Below are 24066 nucleotides of genomic sequence, written 5' to 3' on the forward strand. Positions count from 1 at the left end.
AATAAAATAAAATTAAAAAAAAAAGGCCATTGATCCCCACTGTCCCATCTCCAGTGTCTAGCAGTTTTTCAAGAGTAAATGCTATTTGATTCGTTGTTGCCTTTGAATGATTTCCAGAGCCTTGAAATGGTTGTTTTCCACAGTATAGTCCTTTTTTTTTTTTAAGATTTATTTATTTTGAGGGAGGGAGGGAGAGAGAGAGCTTGTGCCCACATGTGCAAGCGGGAGTGGGGGAAGGGCAGAGGGAGAGAGAGAAAATCTGAAGCAGACTCCCCACTGAGCAAGGAGCCCAACCCAGAGCTGGATCTCAGGACCCTGAGACCATGACCTGAACTGAGACTAAGAGACACTTAACTGACTAAGCCACCCAGGCACCCCTACAATGTTGTCCTTTTTATAGGTGTTTTGAGGGGTGACGGATTTACCAGTCTCTTTATTCCACGATACCTGGAAATATTGCCTCTATTTAAACTTTCTAACTTCTTACTCCTTCCCTCGTGTCTTCCAGGCCCACTTTAATTCACTCTGGTCAGGCTTTTACCACTGTTCTACTGAAGCCACTTTTATTAAGAGTCACTGGCATCCTGCATTTACCCTTTCCAATTATCAGTTTTCTGTTTTCATCTTAATCAACCTTTCAGCAGCTTTCGGCATAAATGGTCACTCCCTTTTTCTGAAAACTTTTTTTTAATTGGCTTCTAAGATAATACTATCTCCTGTTTTTCATCCTACTTCATTACTTCTCCACGTGATCCACTCCTTCTCGTACCTCTGAATATTTACTTACGTATTTTGGTCTAAACTTCTTCCCTAGGTGATACCATTGGGTTCCCTTGCTTTAAGTTCCCTTTATGAAGATGACCCCCAGATGCATATTTCCAGCTTCAACTTCTTCTACCTTGAGCCTCATAGTATTTTCACTTGGATGGCTAGTAAACGTTTCAAACTTAATAGATGGAAAACAGAACTCTTGAACCACTTTCTCCATCAAATTTATTCTCTTCAAGAGTTTTTAGAATGATCTTTTAAAAGGGTAAATCAGATTATGTCATTTTCCTGATCAAAACATTGGCTTTCCTTTACATTTAATGTGAAACTCAGTTTCTTACCATGATTAAAAGAGTTTATAGACATACCCCCTGCCTACCTTCTCTGAACTTTTCTTCTCTTCCTTTACTCAATCACATTATTCTTTAGCTATTTCTTGAATATGTCATGTCTGCCTCTAGCTGTTTACATTTGGAGGTTCCTGTAAACTGCATTGCTCTTCCCCCGTACCTTCACATGGTTCTCATCATCATATCATTCAGGTTTGTGTTCAGATCTTACCTCCTTTGTGAGGTGTATTCTGACTTCCCTATCCAAAATACAGCTCCTTGTCTATATCATGCCCTGTCTCCTTAAGCTATGTGAAAATACATTGCTTCTTCCTCACTGTCCTCCATAGACTGTAAGTTTCACGAAGATAGGAACTTAGTCTTGTTCACTGCCATATCCTTAACATTATGGACGATGCCTGGCGTAGAATAGGTGCACAATATTTGTAGAATAACAGTGTTTTCTATAGAATTAATTTGTCATTAGTGAATTATTAAAGAATGACTCAGTAACAATGGCTCGGCTTGTGATAGTTGTATGTTTAAGTGCATTCAGGCATCAACTTTGTTTGCCTAATGTTGGCATGATTAATACTTATAAATGTTGCTCTATGAAATTTATATTTTAGACCTTTTAGGGAATTTTAAGATGAGAAAATTTAAGACTTTAAAAAGAATAGAATATGTCAAAAGAGTAAGGGTAGATGAATATTTAGGTCCATGTATTTGCTTCACTTATGCATTCTTTCTGGTAAAAGATAGTATACATAAACTTATACAACTTCTGTTATCTGAGAATTTAATAGTTCTCTTTTATAACTTGGTTAATGAGTCTGGAAAAATGGCTTATTTTAACATAGTTGGCTATGTTGAAAAATAATCTTAATGTCTATATATTGTGAGAGCCGTGAGTCTTAGCTTACACTAGGAGTTCTTCCACAAAACTATCTATATAGATGTGAACTGGCAAAGTATAGACATACTTCCAGACTTAGCATCAGTTTAAAATGCAAATAGACACAGTTTTGAAATTGGTAAAGTTTTTTTGTGTGTTCTTTGTCACAGTTAAAACTCAGAATGTGACTTGAGTTATCTTTATTAAAGCAATAATACTGTACTGTCTTGAGTTTTTGTTTATTGCTTCAGCTATAAACATTTTATAACAAGTAATGGGATGAAAGATTGATGTTCTATAAAAGAATTTTAATTTTTAAAAAAGATTTATTTATTGAGAGAGAGCACGAGTGGAGGGAAGGGCAGAGGGAGAGGGAGAGAAAGAATCCTTAAGCAGATTCCCCACTGAGTGCGGAGCCTGACGTGGGGCTCCATCCCAGGACCCTGATACCGTGACCTGAGCTGATATCAAGAGTCAGCTGCTTAAAAGAGTCAGCTGCTTACCAGGTGCCCCTATAAAAGAATTTTAAATATCACTGTACATGAACCCAGCTCTCACAGTCCGTTTAAAGGGATAGAGGATAGTCCTTTCGAGTTTCTAATTTCCCTGAGATGATATGCTAGAACAATCATAGAGCCAGTTGGAAGTTTCTAGAGGAGGAGAAACAATTTGCATATTTCTGGTACCATCTTCTAAGAACTGGAGCCCACTCTGCTCTAGAATAGTTCTGCTTATGAGGTTCCTCATCTGCTGTGCAATCTCCAGCCCCTCTTTTTTTGGCCTTTTTTTCCTAACCTAAAAGCATTTTTCCTTCCAGATTCCCAGGTATATAACTTTATGTTTTATAGCCCTTCCAAAATTTTGAAATTTTATATTTCCTGTCCATATAGCTAGTACTTTGTAATATTTTCTCTGTGTTATGTAATTAGGCCTTTATTTACTGGACTTGTGATAGCCAAGTATACTTTTGGAATTTATCTTCTTTGTTAATATATACTCTTCATTTATTACTGCAAAAGCTTATGTTGTTAGGAAGTCATCATATTATTTAGTGTTTTCTTTTCATGAAGAATGAACATAACTTTGAAATTCCCCAATGGAAAAAGTTATTTTTGTGGTCTGTAAATTTATCAGGACTGCACAATTTCTAGTATGCCATATTTTAACTTAGCAACTGAGCCCTTACGGGCTCTCAGATTTTTTTTTTTACACTGTATCTTGGAAGTTAGGAGGGCTTGTAAGAGCTCTTTGCACCCAAATTCATTTGTTTAGTGAGAAGTTTGATTTTTATTATAGTTGCGAAAGATTACAGTACTAATAGCTTATTCCAGATATCTCTTAAATACTATACACACTGCTTCTCAAGCTATTAGTGGTGAAATATTAGTTTTAAAAATTTCCAGTTCAGGGGCGCCTGGGTGGCTCAGTTGGTTAAGTGACTGCCTTCAGCTCAGGTCATGATCTCAGCGTCCTGGGATCAAGCCCCACATTGGGCTCCCTGCTCGGTGGGAAGCCTGCTTCTCCCTTTCCCACTCCCCCTGCTTGTGTTCCGTCTCTCGCTGTCTCTCTCTATGTCAAATAAATAAATAAAATCTTTAATAAAAAAAAAATTTCCAGTTCATCAAAGACTGATATTTTTGTAAAATACAATAGAAATCAGTTACTAGAAAAGCGAAATTTTAAAAAATACAAAGTATAGGCCCCACTCTTTATTTAAGATTCACAGATATGAAATTATTCTATCAAATTGCTATAAAACATTCTAAGCACTTATTCTCAATTTCTGTATTTATCTTATTGCAGAGTAGTAGAAAGTAGTAGATTAGTAACATAGACTAGTAACAAATAGGTTGCAGGTCAGCATTGCTCTATAGACCATACTTTTTATTTTGTTTAAATTTTTTTTGTTATTTTTTAATTTTTAAAAATTTTAATTAAAGTATAGCTGACATAATATTAAATTAAGTTCAGGTGTACAATGTAGTGATCGTACAACACGAAATTCTCACCACAATAAGTGTATTACAGTATTATAGACTATATTCCCTATGCTTTACTTTTCATCCCCATGACTTATTTATTTTACAGTGGGCAGTTTGTACCTCTTAATCCCCTTTACCTATTTTGCCCAGGCCCCCACCCCCTAGACCATACTTTTTAGTAACATATCTATAGCCTGCTCTTTGTAGTGTTTAATGTTATGAGTTCTTAGAATCTTAGTCAATATGGTGAATAGCATTTATCCTTTAAAAAATATTTTCATGTGTTTCCTTTTCAGAACCGAGAGCTCCAAATCATGAGAAAGCTAGATCACTGTAACATAGTCCGATTGCGTTATTTCTTCTACTCAAGTGGTGAGAAGGTAGGTCTTGCAGAAAGTGTGTACTGAATATTGTGATAGACTTGTTATTCTTCTAAATATAGTCATCATTCTCCACCCCACCCCCCACCTTAGCACAACTAGCAGAACAGTTTTGCTAATTGAATGGAAGAATTCTAAAACACAGGCCCTAGTGATTCTGAGCTCAAGATATAATCATTGAATATCATTAGTTATATCAGAAATTGTTTATGAAATAAAGGGAATGAATTTTTAAGAATTTTCTTTTTTGGAATATTTGTCTTTAGTTCTTTATATATACATATATATATTTTAAACCTTCTATGTTCCTTATGTGCTTCTGGAGCCCCATGATAGTTCCAACTGTTTATTAGAGGGTGGAAAATTATGTGGAATATAAGTGGAATTATGTGGAATTTAAGTGGAAGTATTGGAGGGAAATGGGAAACAGGAAGACTTTGGTAGGACCAGAATGAGACTTAAACAGTGGGAGGCAAGTTTAACCTACCTTTGGCGAGGGAAAAAGAAAGGTGTAATATTACAGAGCTTGTTGTAAGTGGTCACTGTTTTTGATCACATTTAATTTTGTGAAAGCAAAGGATAATTAAACGAGACTTTGTGCTGTGCATCCCTGGTCCTTTTTGTCTTTCCATTCAGATGATGACAGTAACTGATGTCATTGTGCTCACTGGAGTTTGGAAGCACAGAAAGTCAGTTTCTTCTTTTTTACCTTTTTTTTTTTTAAGATTTTATTTGACAGACACAGCGAGAGAGGGAACACAAGCAGGGGGAGCGGGAGAGGGAGAAGTAGGCTTCCCACAGAGCAGGGAGCCCGATGCGGGGCTCAATCCCAGGACCCTGGCATCATGACCTGAGCCGAAGGCAGATGCTTAACGACTGAGCCACCCAGGTGCCCCCTTTTTTACCTGCTTCTTTCTGCCTGTTCACTGTTCCTTCCCAGATTAAATATTTTCCTTACATTTCTACTTCACTGGTTTGGGGTGAGAGGGCAGGGCAAATAATAAACCACTTAATCTTTTTGGCTAAACAAATACGACTTTGGATAAGACCATTTGATTTTTTAAAGATTTTATTTACTTATTTGACAGAGAGTTAGCACAAGTAGGCAGAGAGGCAGGCAGAGGGAGAGAGAGAAGCAGGCTTCCCGCAGGGAGCCTGATGTGGGACTCGATCCCAGGATCCTGGGATCATGACCTGAGCTGAAGGCAGCTGCCTGACTGAGCCACCCAGGTGCCCCAACCATTTGATATTTTGGACTTCAGATTTCTGGTATATACTATCTGAAGTTCCTAGATCCGTAATTCCTCTTGATTTCTAAGCACAGTATTCTTTTTACTTCATTTCCCAGTGTACCAGTGCTTAACCATTTTCCATTAAATTTTATTTAGATTATTTCCTTAGAAGTTCTTTTTTTCATGTCATCTGTAATATGGGAAGATACCTATGTATTAAGCCACGATTGTGATATACCTCCTGTAGATACATAAATGTTAAATATTTGTATGTGTTTGTGTCAGTCATAGTTTTAGCAACCATAATTAGCAAATTGGCTCCTTAGTGACTCTTGTTTCTCAGGTGTTTGTATTTGGGACTGTAAGCCCTTGTAAGTATTTGAGCTCTTTTGTTTCGAAAGCCAGTTATGAGGTTCATGCTACTTTTTTTTTTTTTTTAACCTAGCAAACAGCCTGTTATGTCTTTAACTTATCTGTTTTGACATGTCTTTACTTTTTCCTGTCCCTTCCCAAATAAAATTATGGAACATCTGTTACATTCACAGCACTCTTATAATGGAATTTTGCATCCTCATGACTTTTTGTTATTAGATCCTAGACATTGTAATATCCCAGGGAGAAAGTAAAGGTCAGAATTATTTGTTCCATGAACCAATAGATTACATGGAGATTGGTTTGCAGAGGCCTCCTTACAAAGCCCCTAAACATTTTCTCATGATTACTTTATTTATATAGCTTTCCCTATACAGCAGACACTGTTTTTAGCACTTTACAAATATTAACTCATTTAATGCTTACAAAGATGAAGAGCAGAAAAGGAAGAATCAAATTTTTGAATATAAGGCTCTATTTGTGGCAGCATCAAAAGGTTTACCTATCTGGTTTTGGTCTGGTGAAAGCCTTGATCACAGTCTGCCCTCACCCTCACTTAATCCTGCCTTGGGAGTGACTGGACTGTTACCTGTGTACCCCAGAGGGTGGATTTTCCTCCCTGCTGCTGTTCAGAGCTGCTTATTATCATAAATGGTCTTACAGATAAAGAGCAATTGAGAAGTCATTAAGGGAGGTTAACCAGAAGGACACTGAACCTCTTTCTTTCATAAAAAAGAAATGTACTTTCTAATGTTTTTCTCAGAACTTTCTCTTGAGCTTTGTAAATTTTCTGAAATGAAAAAAAAAAAAAGATTCCTCTTAATTTTGGATAGCTTCATTTAAAAAAAATAGAAAGAAAGAAAGTTGTGATATATTGCTGAAAATAATGATCCTTCCTTAACAAAAAAGGAAGGTTTTCTGGAGATATGCAGAAATACTGCATGCATATGGGAGGCTCAGGACTTCCCATAGTCTTCTAGCCACCAAAAAGATGATTTCTTCTTGCCCTACTCATGATCTCCACTTCCATTCTTCTGAATTGTTCTGGCAGGGCTAACATCACTCAAGAGACCAGGTAGTAAATTAATATGTCCCATATGAGAAGATGGGTTCTGCTCTTGGGTTGAGAGCTCAGGTTTGTAAGTATCAGTTCTAACTCTTAAGAGTAGGTTACTGAGAGTGAACTTAGAACTACCTTTTAGAAAAGGATCTAAATGTCTTAGGAAATTCTTACAAATCTTTAAAGATGATTTCTCTCTGAATATGACAGTCCTCTATTAGGTAGGCATTTTTCTAACAGAAGCATTATGTAACTGCCTATGTGTATATATTAGAAGAGTTTTGGGGGAGGAAATAATAATAGTTCGAGATGCCTTTGGGACATGCAAATAGAATGCCCATTAGATAGATACATGTATGATTTCATAGGTGGTAATGGTGGCTGACAGCGGGGGGTGGGGTACTAAGTAGAGAAAGGATATTGACAAGGTTGTGTTGATAGAGTTATGTAGCCATGTGGTAGAGCTCTTAGGCGTTCTGGGAAGAGGGAGAGGGGATGTTTGAGACCAGGACAGTAAAGAGCCAGCAGTTTGCCAAGTATTGCCTTCTGGTCCTAGAATATGAGAACCGTCTTCATTTGGGAGACTGCAAGGAAGCCAGTGCCTTTGGGTGGGATCCAGGTTTTGTCTAGGGCAAAGCAGTAAAAACAACAAAAACAGAACGAAAACAACAACAAAACCTCTGTGAAGAGACTGGGATTCAAAACCCCATGAAGAGTTTCTTTTACAGGTGCTAGAGAGCTTAGGGGAACATCTGGACAGGAGATCAGTGGTCAGAACATGAGCCTAAAGGAGACGTGAGGAGGCAGTTAGGGGGATGGTTTTAGAAATTGTTGAGGATGAGAAAGAGAAGAATTTAGTGTTTCAGGATTATAAGAGTGAAAGACTTGGTTGATGTATATGGAAATATTTCATAACTCTCTTATTGTTGTCCTCATCTCTCCCTCTTTACCATTTTCCCAGTCTCTTTTATGCCTTTTGTCTCTGTCTACTTTATAGGTTTCTGCTTCTTTCACTCTGGGCTCTACTCTAGGTCTCTATCTTTTGGTCTCTGAGGTTCTGTCCCTCTCTTTTGGTGTGTGTCACCCCCTCAGATTTCTTTTCCCTCTTCAACTCTGGTATCTGTCTGTCTCTATCTCATTTACTTCCTGTATGGATCTCAACTTCATTCTCGTGGTTTTCTGTACTCCTCTTTTGTTGGGTTTCTACCCATCTTTCTTTGAATATCTGATCCTTCTGAGTCTTTGTATGGATTCTCATCTGTCCTGAGCCTTCTTCATTCTCTTTCTTGGTGTTTCTTCTTTTTGAGCTTCTATTACTCCCTTTTTGGAAAATTTTAAAGAAGAAAAATTTTTCACTCACCATCCTGACTTTTGACTTCTGCATTATCTATGTATGTATCTATTTATCTATCTTATTTCATTTGTACATGTTTTACCTATTTGTATGAATAATTATTTATGACCTTACAAACTTTGAAGATCTCATAAAACTTTCCATGTTGCCTCATAGTATTTGTAGTTATTGGCTGTATAATATTCCATTGAGTTATTGAACTGCATAATACTCCCTAACTATTCCCCCATTGTTATTTTATTTTATTTTATTTTTTTAAAGATTTTATTTATTTGACAGAGAGAGACAGCGAGAGCAGGAACACAAGCAGGAGGAGTGGGAAAGGGAGAAGCAGGCCTCCCGCCGAGCAGGGAGCCCGATGTGGGACTCGATCCTGGGACCCCAGGATCACGACCTGAGCCGAAGGCAGACGCTTAACGACTGAGCCACCCAGGCACCCTGTTATTCTTAATTTTAAAATTATAGCTAAGCTACCCCAGGGCTTCATCATAATTTTTGTCTATAAGCACTCTTCAGCTCTGGGTGAAGTTAGAGTAAGAATCCTGCAATATTTGGCAAATATTTCCACTGACCACAGTTTGACTGAAAGGTTATGTCTATTTTGGTGAACTTGTCTTTATTTTGCTCCACTCTGCCATTTTAAAGACTGTTTTCTTTAGGGATTGTAAATAATCAGCTTCTAGCTTATAACTGGGGAAAGGACTAACCAGAGTAACTAAAAGAAGGGGGAATTCAGTCAGGACAGACACCAGAGGTGTGACCTAATTAATCTTAGTCATAGTCTTCTGGTTGGAATTATTAGTGTTTGCTATAGTAACTAGAGCATCATGTAGTCAATTAGTATACTTTAGATTACCCAATAGGTTTTAGTAACTCTGATTTAGTTCAGAAAAAGTGGCACTCTTTCTCCTTGACCAGACAAAAATGGGGATTTTTGAATGTTTTGAAAGTCAGGCTTATAATACTTTTGTGAATTCTGAGTTTGTGTGTTTTTTCAATATCAATATTTTGCAGTGGAAGCTCCTTTGCCCCTAAATAAAATTTTATGAAGAACCCTATCCTATAAATAAAACAGATAAAAAGCAAAGTTGCTTTGGTTGAAACTAGGGTATGGGACCAGCTGACATTGTCTTTCCTGAGGTGTACCTCACCTCTGTAGAACCCTAGGATTCTGAAGGATAGACATAGTATGTAAACCACATTGTGTCTTTATAGGAGCTTCAAATTTTATTTAAATTAATTTTCTTAAAGAAAAATTTCTATAAGTAACCATACATGTGAAAATATTTTACCTGTGCTCATCATAGATTGATTATTTGAATAATAAAGAAATGGCCTTCCTTGGGGCACCTGGGTGGCTCAGTCATTAAGCGTCTGCCTTCGGCTCAGGTCATGATCCCAGCGTCCAGGGATCGAGCCTCGCATCAGGCTTCTTGCTCCACAGGAAACCTGCTTCTCTCTCTCCCGTTCCCCCTGCTTGTGTTTCCTCTCTCGCTGTGTCTCTCCCTGTCAAATAAATAAATAAAATCTTTAAAAAAAAAAAAAGAAATGGCCTTCCTTAAAAAAAAAAAATCTGTCCCTCTACTTGTGTGAGAGTCAGTTTAAATAGCAAGGATGACAAATTGATTTAATTCCTCATACCAACTTTGTTCTATTGATAGTAACTGTGTAGAGGGCTGTGTGCAGGAGAAGATTCTACCACTGCTTCTGGGATCAGAGAGAAGAATGCTGTGCTTGATTATGCCTGTTTGTCACTAGCCCTGAAGAGGAAAGGGTAGGGGTGAATCTGTTCTGAAAATTAAAGAGCTCTGGCTTTGTAGCTGGGTTTACATCCCAGTTCTGGCACTTGATAGCAATATGACTAGGCAAGATATTTACCTTAGTAAGCCTTTTCCCCCTTCTCATCTGTACAGTAGGGATTTTGTAAGAAAAAAGTATAATAATGTCTAAGTGCTTTATTGCAGCACTTGGCGTATAATTAACACTTAATAAACATTTAACTTACTACTTTACAAATGATTATTTAATAATAGCAAATATATATTGCATTTGCTGTGCATCAGATATTGCTCTCAGCACTTTACATGTACTTTATAAATCACTTAAACCTTATAGCTACCCAGTGAAGAATCGGTACTGTTATTATCCCCCATTTTATAGAAGAAGAAACTGAGGCACTTGAAGTTGATTAAGTTACCTGAGAGTCATACAGCTACTGAGTGGCAAAGTTAGGAGTCCGCTCTAGGCAGTCTTTCTCCAGGGTCTGTATAGTATGCTGTACTATTTAGCATAGAATGTCTGTTTCTGCAGGAGCAGTGTATTAGAAATGTAACATTTAAAAATATCTCAGTAATTATTGCTAAACAAGGAGAGCTTGTACAGTGTCTACTTTGGAGAATTTTTAGAAAAGAATAAATAGCCTTTTGTTTTAGGACAATAATAGTAGTAGTAGTGATGATAATAGCCAAAACTTGTGTGATGCTTAGTATACACCAGGCATTAATCTAAACACTTAAACTCTTCTGTTTTTTTTGGAAGAGTTTGTGAATTGTTAATTCTTTACATGTTTGTTAGAATTTACCATTGAAACCATCTGGTCCTGGACTTTACTTTTTGGGAAGTTTTTTATTACTGATTGATTCATTCTCTACTTCTTATATAGGCTTGTTGAGATTTTGTATTTTGTCTTGAGTTAGTTTAATATTTGGTGTGTTTCCTTGAATTTATTGATTTCATCTAGGATATCTAATTTGTTGGCACACATTCGTTCATAGTATTCTGCTATGGTCCTTTCTGTTTCTGTAAGGTCAGTCGTAATGCCCTCATTTTCAGTTCTGATGTTAGTTTTTTGTGTCTTCTTTTTGTCAGTCTAGCTAAAGGTTTATCAGTTTTTTTTGAGCTTTTCAAAGAATCAACTTTTGATTTTCTTGAACTTTTTTGGTCTCTATTTTATTTATTTCTGGTCTGTTTCCCTTCCTTTAGCTAGCTTTAGGTTTAGTTTCCTCTTCTTTTCTAGTTCTTCAGGATGTAAAGTTAGGTTATTGACTTGAAATCTTCCTTCTTAATGTAGGCAAGCTCTAGATTGCCCACTGAGTGCAGTGAAGATAGCACTCAGAGGGTGGTATGTTGGATTTTTGTTTTCATGTATCCCAAGTGTATTCTAATGTTTCTTTTTTCAGAGTGTGTTGTGTAATTTTCTCTTTGTCCTGGTGGTTGTTTAGAGTGATGGTTATTTTCCACACATTTTAATTTTTTTTTTCCCTTCTGTTACTGATTTCTGGTTTCATTCTGTTACGGTTGGAGAAGATACTTCATATGATTTCATTCATTTTAAATTTATTGAGATTTGTTTTGTTGCCTAATATATGGCCTATTCTGGATAATATCCTATGTGTACTTGAGAATAATGTGTAATCTTCTGTTTGGGGATGTAAAGAGATAGATATATAAATAGATAGACAGACAGATAGATAATAGATAGATAGATAGATATCCTTTTGGTTTATGATGTTCAAATCTTTTATTTCTTTATTGCTCTTTTATCTAGATGTGCTGTCCATTATTGAAAGTGGTATATTAAAATCTCCAACTATTGTAGAATTGTTTTTTTCTTCCTTCAATTCTATCAGTTCTTGCTTTATATATTTGAGATTCTGTTGTTGGTACATTATGTGTGTATAATAGTTATATCTAACTGATGAATTGATCTTTTTATCAAAATATGATATCTTGGATGCTTTTTATTTTCTTTTTCTTGCCACTGCCCTGGCTAGAACCTCCAGGACAAGGTTGAGAAGAGATGAAAGCAAACATCCTTACTTTGTTCTTGATTTTAGAGGGGAAAAAGTATTTAGTCATTCTTTTTAAGTATGATGTTAGCTGTGGGTTTTTGTAGATGTCATTTATCAGGTTTAAGGTAGTTCCCTTTTATTCCTAGTTTGTTTAGCATTTCATGAAATGTTGAATTTTGTCAAATGCTCTTTCTCCATCTGTTGAAATGATCGTGTGTTTTTTGTCCTTTATTCTATTACTAAGGTGATTTACGTTAATTTTTTGAATGCTGAAACCTACTTGGCATTTCTGAAATTAATCCCATTTGGTCATGGTATATAATCATTTTATACATTACTGAATAGTAGTTTTTTAGAGGAGTTTTGCATCTATATTCATAAGGGATATTGATTAGTAGTCTGTTGTGTGTCCATACCTGCCCCCGACCCCATGATGGTTTTGGTATCAGGGTAATACTGGTTTCATAGAATGAATTGGGAAGTGTTTTCCTCTTCTATTTTTTTTTTTTTTGAAGGTTTTTATGAAGAACTGGTATTAATTCTTCCTTGAAAGTTTGGTAGATTTCTCCAATGAAGCCATCTATATACCTGGGCACTTTTTGTGGGAAGTTTTTTTTTTTTTTTTTTTTAAAGATTTTTTATTTATTTATTTGAGAGAGAGAATGAGAGAGAGAGAGCACATGAGAAGGGGGAGGGTCAGAGGGAGAAGCAGACTCCCTGCCGAGCAAGGAGCCCGATGCGGGACTCGATCCAGGGACTCCAGGATCATGACCTGAGCCAAAGGCAGTCACTTAACCAACTGAGCCACCCAGGCGCCCGGGAAGTTTTAAAATTACTAATTCAATTTCTTTACTTGTAATAGGTGTATTTAGATTTTCTGTGTTTTCTTTTGTCCATTTTGGTTCATTTTATCTAAGTTATCTTATTGACACAAAGTTTTTCATACTTTTCCCTGAATTTTTTTTTTATTTCTGTAAGGTCAATTGTGATGTCCCCTCTTTCATTCCTGATTTTCATAATGAGTCTTTTTTTTTCTCCCTTGGTCAGTCTAACCAAAGGTTTGTCCGTTTTCTTGATTTTTTTTTTTTGATTTCATTGATTTTCTTTTTTCAATTGCTTTTCTATTCTGTAATTCACTTATTTCTGTTCTGTTCTCTTTATCATTTCCTTCCTGCAGCTCACCGTGGGTTTATTTTGCCCCTTCTTCTCTAGTTTCTTAAGATTCTTGATTTGAGATCTTTTCTTTAATGTCACTTCTTGGTCAAAGGTTGTGCTTTAAGTTCCCTTATCCAGTTACATTTTTATCCTTTACCATTGGATGTGTGAGTGGCCTGGGTGCTGCATCTCAGTTCAAGGAGTCTGTATTTGTCACAGATCAAACCAGGTACTAGTAGTTTAGAATTTCCCCCCTGATTGCTCCTGAGAAGGTGTAGCCTTGTGCATTCACGTTCTTTCTGACTGCCAGGGATGAATGTGATTTTATTTCCTGGAAGTTGCTCTTGGGTCAGAGTAGCTTATTTTCAGTCAGGGTTTGATTTGAGGTTGTTTGTAAATCCCTTGTACCCATAATGCTTTTACTGTGTGTTGATGTACTGTGTGCAACTTGGGGAATACTTCAAATCTCCCCCACATCCTGCACAGCATAGCACCTGTGCATATCCTTAATGACCTCCAGAGATGACTGTTGCCAAGTAGGCTCTTTTTGGCTATCTCTTTTCTTGATTCTCTTCAACTTCTGGTGCCTTGCCTGTTTGCTTGTGTCAGGGACCTGCCCAGCCTCCACAAGGATCTCCATTGTTTTTAGACAATGCCCATAGGCATGGCGTTTTCCCTACTGTGTCACAAATAAAATCGGTCTCTGTAGGCAGAGCTAGCCTCTCTTTCCCTCTGGACAGAATCCCTATTTTACTGCACTAGAACCCAGTATGAAGACTCACTTTTTCCAGAATAACACCCCCACTTTATGAGTGGGCAATGGAGGATGGGCAATGGCAGCCCCTGTTCTTCACACCTTGCCACTCCCAGCATGGGCGCTCTGCCCTAAGAGCAAGTTAAAAGGGAGACTCTCAGGTCCCCAGCCTGCTCTGCCTGGAGTAGAGCTTCTGACTTACTTTTGGGGACTGGGTGAGGAAAGGGAGACACAGTCCTCTTGGCTCTGCCCAACTGGAATAGATCTTTTGCACCTTGGGACACAGCCTGTCCCTCCTGGGGTGAAACCATAGCCCCAGACTAGAGCTGAGAGGAGAGGAAGCTACCCATCTTACTGACCATACCTGTCTGGAATAAGTACAGAGTAGAGCTTCCCAGACATGGAAGTAGGGTATCAGGGTAAGGGAGCAGATCTTCACTAAAATGCCACAGATTCTTGGTGTTCTTATTGAAATTTGTTTCTTCATTTGCTGTATGCCCTTAGAAAAATTATCAGATACTTCAAATGATTGTTTTTTAATCATTTTACCAGTTAAATTTTTGTTCTGCTAAGATCTGTGCTCTCTACTCTGCCATCCCAGAAGTCCTGCTCCCCACTTACTTCCCACATTTTGTGGACTGCTTAGTGAGGTTGTTATGTTGGGTAGAAAAGATGAATAAAATAGACACTTCCAGCTATAGTGGGTGCATATTGTATTGTAGAGGGATAGACTGAAAAGTAATAATTGAACATATGCTGATTGTCTTCTATTTTGTTTACTTCATTAGTAAATAAATTTTAAGTAAGCACAATAAATTAGTACCATTATACTAATACATTATAAAACATATACCAAAATAGATACTTTAAAACATCAAATAAATATACCCGATATATAACTTTTATTAGATTCACATTCTTAGAGATATTCTTTTGATTACTATAGAGATTATTAATGTCTTAAATCATGAATAAAAACACTAAATGTTTTGTCAAATCTTATGATTCATAAAGTGCTTTTTTCTATGCATATTATGCATTTTTTTCATTTAGTCATCTTGGTGCTACAAGGTAGGTAATAGTACTATTTTATTATAAGTTTTATCCTTGAGAAAATCAAAGTCTAGTGTAATTAAAGAATTTGCTCAAGGTTGCATAGTTAATAACCAACCACAGGAGCCAATTTCAAAAGTAGACTCTTCATCTATAAAGTCTGTATTCTTCCAATCACCTACTCTCTCTGAACTCTTGAAGTTCACTTCATATCAGTTTACTGGCACTGTATAGTGTTTTAGGTACAAGACAAAGTATAAGGTCTGTCTAAATGAGTTTGAAAAAGACAAGAAAAGAAATACACTGTACAATGACACATGGAGTAACAATTATTTGGTCTATGAACAGAAGTACTATAAAGAAAAGGAATAAATTATCCAGAACGGCCAGCAAAGGAATTACATAGAAGTGATACTTATTCAGGGTTTGAGGGAGGAGCTCTTTAGATAAATAAATAGGTGTGTGTCAAGTTAGAAGTACAAGATACTCAGGGCGCCTGGGTGGCTCAGTCGGTTAAAGGTCTGCCTTCAGCTCAGGTCATAATCTCGGGGTCCTAGGATCAAGCCCCACTTCGGGCTCCCTGCCCGGCGGGGAATCTGCTTCTCCCTCTCCCTCTGCTCCTCCACACACCCTCCCCCCCAGCTTGTGCTCTCTCTCTCAAATAAATAAATCTTTAAAAAAAAAAATAGATGTACAGGATGTTTGAAAGGCTTGGTGAGGTTAAACAACATAGTCTGTGTAGAAGAAATACAAGTATTTTTGAAATTTCTGGTACATAAAGTATAGGAGTATGGGGATAGTAGTGGGAGGTGAGGCTGTGGATGTAGAAGTGGGTTCTTAAGTGATTGGGTCAAGGTCAGTTCCCCTACATGAACAGTATTTTTTGTTGTTATTTTTTAATTAAATGAAATCTCAAGTTACAGAAATGGTGTACATATAGAAATGCCATACAGAGTTGTAGCTAAGTGTATACATGGTCTAGTGTACAAAATACAACTCTCCTCCATTCCTTTTCCTTCTCTCTTTCACCTTCCTTACTTTGTGAAAATCACTGATAGCAGTGAATTTTATTTACTGAAATAAAGAGGTTGCCTAAATAACCCCAATTTGTTTCTTATTTAAAATTGTATGAATTCTATTAAAGTGGTATATTCATTCTGTATGAACATTTTGCTGATGAAATGCTGACATTTTCAGTGAGAATGTGACCTAGAGAATGAATATGTAGGTAATAACAAAATTCTTGAGGTAGATGAATTATCAAGACCTCTTCATGAATTATAAATGTTATAACACCAAATATGGTAACTGTCGTTTGCTTGAAGATGTTAATCTAGGAGTTTCTTTTGAATATCAATTACCACCTTGTTATTATGTTATTGTAATATTTTAGTGACACTAAAATATTATTACAATGCATATTGTAAAAAAATTGAAATAACAGAGGACAGTAGATAAAAGTAAAATCTTTTTTACCCTGATCACAAAATCCTCAAATCCCTCTCCATAGAGGTAAATTTCCTGTATGCATATATGAGCTCATATATTACAGGTTAATGTAATAATATTCATATTATTTTGGAACATGTTGCCCCCTTTCCCTCCAAAATATAACAATATGGCATTTTATGTCTATATGCTTAGACACTGCACCCAATTTTCCCCTGTTGTTAATATCTTAATATTAGTAAGGTTATGTTTATTACAATTAATAAATCAATATTGATACATTATTATTAACTAAATTCCATAGTTTATTTCGATTTCCTTAGTTTTTATCTCATGTCTTTTTTCTCTTCCATGATCCCATTTAGGCTACACATTACATTTAGTTACTATGTCTGTTAGGCTCCTCTTGACTGGCAATTTCTCAGACTTTCTTGTTTTTGATGACCTTGACAGTTTTGAGGAGTACTGGTAGGCTGCTTCACTACTGGGGTTTGTTTAATATTTATCTCATAATAAACTGGTTATTTGGGAAAAGTCCACAGTGCCATTTCATCACATCATATCGAGGGCACGTAGTCTCAGCACAACTTGTAGCTCTTGTTACTAACCTTGATCACCTGGCTGACCTAATATTTTTCAGTTTTCTCCACTGTAAAGTTATTCCCCCTACCCACCCCCACTGTTCACAGCCCATACCTAAGAAGGGAGGAGTTCCTTCTCCTTAAGAGCACATTGGCTACATAAATTATTTGGATTTCTTCTGCGTGAGAGATTGTCTTTTCTCCCCATCTTTTAGTCATTAATTTATATCATTGTGGATTCATTTGTTTTATACTTTGGGTTATAATTGAATAATACTTTATTGATCAGATTGTTCAAGCTTTGGCCTCTTTGGGAGCTCTTTTCAGTTAGCTTCTGTGCTCCTTTGGCATACCCCATTAATATGGGCTTTTGTTTTGTTTTGTTTTGTTTTTGAGCATGTCTTTACTTTCTGGAATGGTGTTTTTTAATTTCTTGCTCCCCACAAATATTGAACAGTCTTTGTATTTGCACATGAGCAGACATACATTTTCATACACGTGATTCCTAGAAATAGCATTGCTGAGTTGAATTGGATGTCTGTCTGTCTTTGCTTTGGGATGAATATATTAGCCCACTGATTTCCCAAAAGGTTGTAAGAGTTTGGGTTTTCACCAGAAGTGTGTGATGGTGCTTATTGGACATGACCCCATTCCAATACCTAGTTTTCTCAGATTGAATTTTTTTTCCAATTTGATAGGTGAACAATGGTAGCTCATTGTTATTTTTATTATATATCTTTAATTATGAATGGGGTTGCATATCTTAATTTTTATTGGCCATTGGTAGGACCATTATTAGCCATTTGTTTATGTCCCTTTTCAGTTTTTTCTATTGGAATGTTAGTCTTTTCTTATTGACTTAGATCATAAATAATGAGCTGTTTGTATTTTAAACAAAAATTAGTCCTTTGTTATATGTAACCAGAAATATTTTTGCTAAATTATCAAATTTTTTAAATTATAGTTGACATACAATGTTATATTAGTTTCAGTATACAACTTAGTGACTCGACAGTTGTATACATTACAACATGCTCACTACACCTGACACCATACAAAGTTATTACAATATTATTGGCTATTTTATAGTTGAGGTTTGTACCTCCTAATCCCCTTCACCCATTTCACCTGTCCCCCCATTCCCCTCCCCTCTGGCAACCATCAGTTTGTTCTCTGTATTTAGGAGTCTGTTTCTGTTTTGTTTTGTTTTGTTTTTTAATTCCACATTTAAGTGAAATCATATGGTATTTGTCTTTTTCAGTCTGACTTACTTCACTTAGCATAATACTTTCTAGGCCCATCCATGTGGCAAGATTTCATTCTTTTTTTTAATGGTTGAGAAATATTCCATCATGTATCTTCTTTATCCATTCATCTACTGATAGACACTTAGGTTGCTTCAGTATCCTGGCTGTGATAAATAGTGCTGCAATAAACATAGGGGTACATATATCTTTTCAAATTTGTGTTTTCATTTTCTTCAAGTAAATACCCAGAAATGGAATTGCTGGATTGTATGGCAGTTCTAGTTTTAATTTTTTGAGGAATCTCCATACTGTTTTCCACAATGGTTGCACCAGTTTACATTCCCACCAACAATGCACAAGGATTCCCTTTTCTCCACATCCTTGCCAACACTTGTTATTTCTTGTCTTTTTGAAACTGATGGTGTGAGGTGATATCTCATTGTAGTTTTGATCTGCATTTCCCTGATGATTAGTGATGTTGAGCATCTTTTCATGTGCCTGTCGGCCATCTGTATGTCTTCTTTGGAAAAACGTCTATTCAGGTCTTTTGCCCATTTTTAATTGGATTATTTGGGTGTTTTGGTGTTGAGTTGTTGTTTGAGTTCTTTATATATTTGGGATATTAACCCCTTCTGAGATAGATCATTTAGAAATATCTTCTCCCATTCAGTAGTTTTCCTTTTCGTTTTGTTGATCGTTTCCTAGTTCCAGTTGTTTATTTTTGCTATTGTTGCCCTTGCCTGAGGAGATGGATCCAGAAAAATTTTGCTAAGGCTGATGTCGAAGAATGTATTGCTTATGCTTTCTTTTAGGAGTTTTATGGTTTATGTAAGAAAGTGGTTTGGTTTCATTCTTCTGCATGTCCAGATTTTCCAACAACATTTATTGAAGAGATTGTTTTTTCCCCATTGTATATTCTCACCTCCTTCATCATAGACCATATAATGGTCAATTTTTTAAACCATTGATCTATGTGTTTATTTTTGTACCAGTATCATACTGTTTTATTATAGCTTTGTAGTACAGTTTCAAATTTGGGATTCTGATACCTGCAGCTTTGTTCTTCTTTATCAAAATCGCTTTGGCTATTTGGGATATTTTGTGGTTCTATAAAAATGTTAGGATTATTTCTAGTTCTGTGAAAAAAAATATTCTTGGTATTTCGATAGTGATCACAGTGAATCTGTAGATTGCTTTGGGTAGCATAGACATTTTAACAATATTCATTCTTCTAGTCCTTGAGCATGGTCTGTCTTTCCATTTGTTTGTGTCATCTTCAATTTCTTTAATAATTTTTTTTTTTTAGATTTTATTTATTTGAGAGAGAGAGACAGAGATAGTGAGAGAGAGCACAAGTGGGGAGGGGAGGGAGAAGCAGGCTCCCCGCAGAGCAAGGAGCCTGATGCGGGACTTGATCCCAGGACCCCGGGATCATGACCTGAGATAAAGGCAGACGCTTAACCAACTGAGCCACCCAGGTGCCCTGTTATATAAATGTTTTATAGTTTTTAGAGTACAGGTCTTTTACCTCTTTGGTTAAATTTATTCCTAGGTATTTTATTCTTTTTGATACAGTTATAAATGGGATTGTTTTCTTAATTTCTCTTTTGGCTATTTTGTTATTAATGTATAGAAATGCAACAGATTTCTGTATATTAATTTTGTATCCTGCAATTTTACTGAATTCATTAATTCTAATACTTTTTGGTGGACAAAAATATTGTCATTTTTAATTTAATTTTTTAATTTTTTAAATATTTTATTTATTTTAGAGAGAGAGAGAGAATGAGCAGGGAGGAGGGGCAGAGGGAGAGAGCAGCAGATTCCCCCGCTGAGCAGGGAGGCTGACATGGGGCTCGATCCCAGGACCCGGAGACCATGACCTGAGCCGAAGGCAGACGCTTAACCGACTGAGCCACCCAGGCGCCCCAATATTGTCATTTTTTAAATTTGGCTATGGTTTTGTTGTTTTTTCAGAAAGTAGTATAAAACTTTTACATTTTTATGTGATCTAATTGGCATCATTTTCCTTAATAGCTTATAGATATTTTGTCCTCCAAGATTGCAAACATACTCATTGTTTCTTCTGGTAGATTTATAGTTTTTTTAAAAAAAAACTTTTGATAGTTTGATATTTATTTTGTGTTAATGGTGTGAGATGAGGAGGAAGCTTACCATAATCTTGTTGTGTGCCAAGTGTTTATCTCCCTTTCCCCATTCCCACTCCCCTTCTCCCAAGCAAAAGAGTATTTCCCTTTTCCTAATCCACACCCACTTCACTGTTAGTGTTATTCCTATCTCTAGCCAGCCTGGCACACACATTGGAGAAAAGGCATCCATTTTCAAGTTTTTTTGTTTTTTGTTTGTTGGGGTTTTTTGCTAGTCCCAAGTTCCCTAACTCAATTCTGAGGAGAATCCTGGGCTATCAGGACACTTGGTTGAATGTCTTATTACTGGGTTCTATGATATGCTGCTTCACATCCCATCAAATTTTTAGAATTATAGCACGATTCTACTTAAAACTGCAGCCTCAAGTAATTTTGTTTCCTTGACCTCAGAAATCATCTGAGGATAAGAGCATCATAATAGTATCTGTTTTCCAAATGTAGGATGGAGTTGTCCCGATTATTGTTTAGTTGTTGGTAGGTGTGATCGAAACTTTGTCATTTAAATTTCTTCCTGAATGAATGGCTTTAGAGTGAAGTTCATAGAGGAGTGGTTATGAGCAGTTAGAGAGTAGTTCTCTATTAATAGAAGTCATAACTAGGAACACTGAACCACTGAGAGAAATACTCCCTAAATTGTACATCATGCAATTTTTCGGAGTTTTCTTTTTTTTTTTTTTTTTAAGATTTTATTTATTTATTAGAGAGAGAGAGAGCATGAGCAGGGGGAGAGGGAGAAGCAGACTCCCCACTGAGTGCAGAGCCTGATATGGTGATCTGAGCCAACGGCAGACCCTTAACTGACTGAGCTGCCCAGGTGCCCCAAAATGACACCTTTTAAATGTATATGGTCATTGACACTGTACCCACAAAATGGACAGACCTAAAAAAATTAAAAAATAAATGGACAGACCTCCTCTATGGTTCTAAAGAAATTGCAAGTTTTTGATAATAAATGGAGTAAGTAAACAAAGTATCTATGAGCAAAGAGATAAGTTTATGTTAATCTGCAAAGTAGTAGTCTAAATATAATTTAAGCCCCCATATTTCCCATAAGGTAGTATGTTAGAACATTCAGCCTATAGCAGACATGGTTTCTTTAACCTTCCTCTGATGTGTTCTGCTTTGTTAATATTATGAATAAAATACATTGCCTAAAAATGGATATCATCAGTATGTCAAATGAAGCCTGAACTGTGCAAAGCAGAATGGAATTATCTTTACTGCTCCAAACACAGTACTTTAGCTGTAACCTAATATTGCATTAAGTTTTTCATTAACTGTATCTCAATGTTGATTGCCTTTTGAGTTCTCGTCAGTTACACTTCTCATTTATTTTCCAGCTGAATTACTGTCAAGTCTTATCTGTCATTCTACATAATAAATTAATACTTTGAGTTTAATCATAGGGTTTTGTATTATATTGTAGGTTTCGCTTAGCTTTCCAGACTATTAGAGTTCTTTAAATTCTTATTTGGTCTTCCATTTTCAGTCATTCATAGGTTTGTGTCAATCTTTGGTGGTTATATTAAAGTCAGAAATTATAAACTGACTGCCAAATTCATCCCCTGGTGTGTTTTATTTGGCTAGCACATTCTGTTAATATTTTTATGAATTAGGATGCTTTTAGTTATGGTTTGTACTGTCTATCTGATTTAGCAACCACTACCCCTTACTGCATTACACATTTTGGCTTCACACATTTACATTTGTTACTTAGCCTTGAAAACATTTGCTTTTGCAACCCCTAATATATGCAATCATTTATGAAAATATTGATTGGGACAAGAGAAGGACAGAGCTTCTAGTCCTACAACTAGAAACCTTCCTTGAATTTGACATTTATGTTTTCATCTTTTTATTTTTCTTGGTATGATTGTTTAGCAAATGAATTAAATTATAATACAGTGCTATATACATCTTCAGATCATTCATAAATATATCATGATTAACTGTCAAATGATTTATTAAAATCAGGTTTCTTGATTTTCAGCATCTGTGTTAATGATCTTTCTGGAACTCAAGACTCACCATTCCTTCAATTCTTTGTACATATCCCTTTGGTACCAGTTTGGTATTTTATTTATGTATTCCTTTTAGTAGACCTCATCTTCACTTGGAATTTCTTGTCTAAATCTTGATCTCTGAAATTTTCTTGTCTTCGCCTGCAGCATTACTTTTGCTGCCCTTAGTTCTACGTATGACCTTATTTCTTATTTTACAAGAAGGAGGGTCATCAGACAAACTTTACTTAAAATTCTTTCTAACCTGATCATTTATTTTAGATGTACAGGAAGGAAAATGTGGTATCATTTCCCCCTAAAGATGATAATAGTGAAAATTTCAGTCTTAATAATTTGCCAGGTAATGTGCTTAAAGAGCTTTTTATAGATTATTATCATCTCAAGACAGTCCTTTAAAGTAGATGCCATTGTTAGCGTGATTTTATAGGAAACTGAGTCTGAAAGAAGTTAAGTAACTTGCTTGTGGTCACAGAACTTGTACTATCAGAGTTTGGCCTTCTGTATTTTGTGTGACTAATGCTAACTTTGCCTTTTAATTGCACTGTATAGTACTCTGTGATCTTGTTTCTCATTTCTCTTGATGTTGTAGAACATTGCTTTATCAGTTATCCCTTTTCTTTCCTTTCTTATCACTTTATTCCCTCCTTTTATTCCATCCTTATCCACTCAGCCTACAAATAAATTTGGGTCTCTTTTAGCCATTTAAAAAATACAAATGAAAAGCACATCAACAATTTCTCTACAGTCTCTCTTTGATTTTGCTTCTCCTCAAGTTATCAGCTCCCGGCTTTCTTTTTACTTTCACCACGAGGGATTTTGTAAGAACAAACTAAATTAGCTACCTCCTGTTCCTCACCTGCCATCTGCTCACTCTTGATCTCAGTATAGGTTGTTGCTACTGGCACCATGGTCTGAAACTGCTCTTTCCAGGACCATCACTGAACCACGATACACCAGATCTAACAATCTTTTCAGTCCTTATCTCTCCTGCCAATGAAATACTTTGCTGTTCCCCATCTCATCATTATTGAAATTTCCTTGCCTTTTTTTTTTTTTTAAATTTCTGTGTTTTCAACCAAGTCTTTAGTCTTAGTTGCAGAGGTCACTAGAAATGGGAATTATTACTTTTAGTTATTTATTTTTTATTTTTTATTTTATTTTTGAAAATTTTTATTGTTATGTTAATCACCATACATTACATCATTAGTTTTTGATGTAGTGTTCCATGATTCATTGTTTGCATATAACACCCAGTGCTCCATTCAGTACGTGCCCCCTTTAATACCCATCACCAGGCTAACCCATCCCCCCCCCCAGAACCCTCAGTTTGTTTCTCAGAGTCCATAGTCTCTCATGGTTCGTCTCCCCCTCCGATTTCCCCCCCTTCCTACTATCTTCTTTTTTTTTTTTTTAACATACAATGTATTATTAGTTTCAGAGGTACAGGTCTGTGATTCAACAGTCTTACACAATTC

At 36.2% G+C, this 24066-nt stretch overlaps 1 protein-coding gene across 3 annotated transcripts in view; it reads left to right on the forward strand.

The window, feature by feature from the left end:
* The window catches only part of GSK3B (glycogen synthase kinase 3 beta), a 212125-nt gene that overhangs the window by 94380 nt on the left and 93679 nt on the right, over positions 1-24066 (forward strand). For all 3 annotated transcript variants that reach the window (XM_031037801.2, XM_006742174.3, XM_006742175.3), the window contains exon 3: positions 4271-4354. In XM_031037801.2, coding sequence (XP_030893661.1) covers positions 4271-4354 — 84 coding nt within the window. The remainder of the gene's footprint in view (positions 1-4270; positions 4355-24066) is intronic.

The sequence above is a fragment of the Leptonychotes weddellii genome, chromosome 1 (genome assembly GCF_054177405.1).
Source record: "Leptonychotes weddellii isolate Sample4059 chromosome 1, ASM5417740v2, whole genome shotgun sequence".
Classification (NCBI taxonomy): Eukaryota; Metazoa; Chordata; class Mammalia; order Carnivora; family Phocidae; genus Leptonychotes; species Leptonychotes weddellii.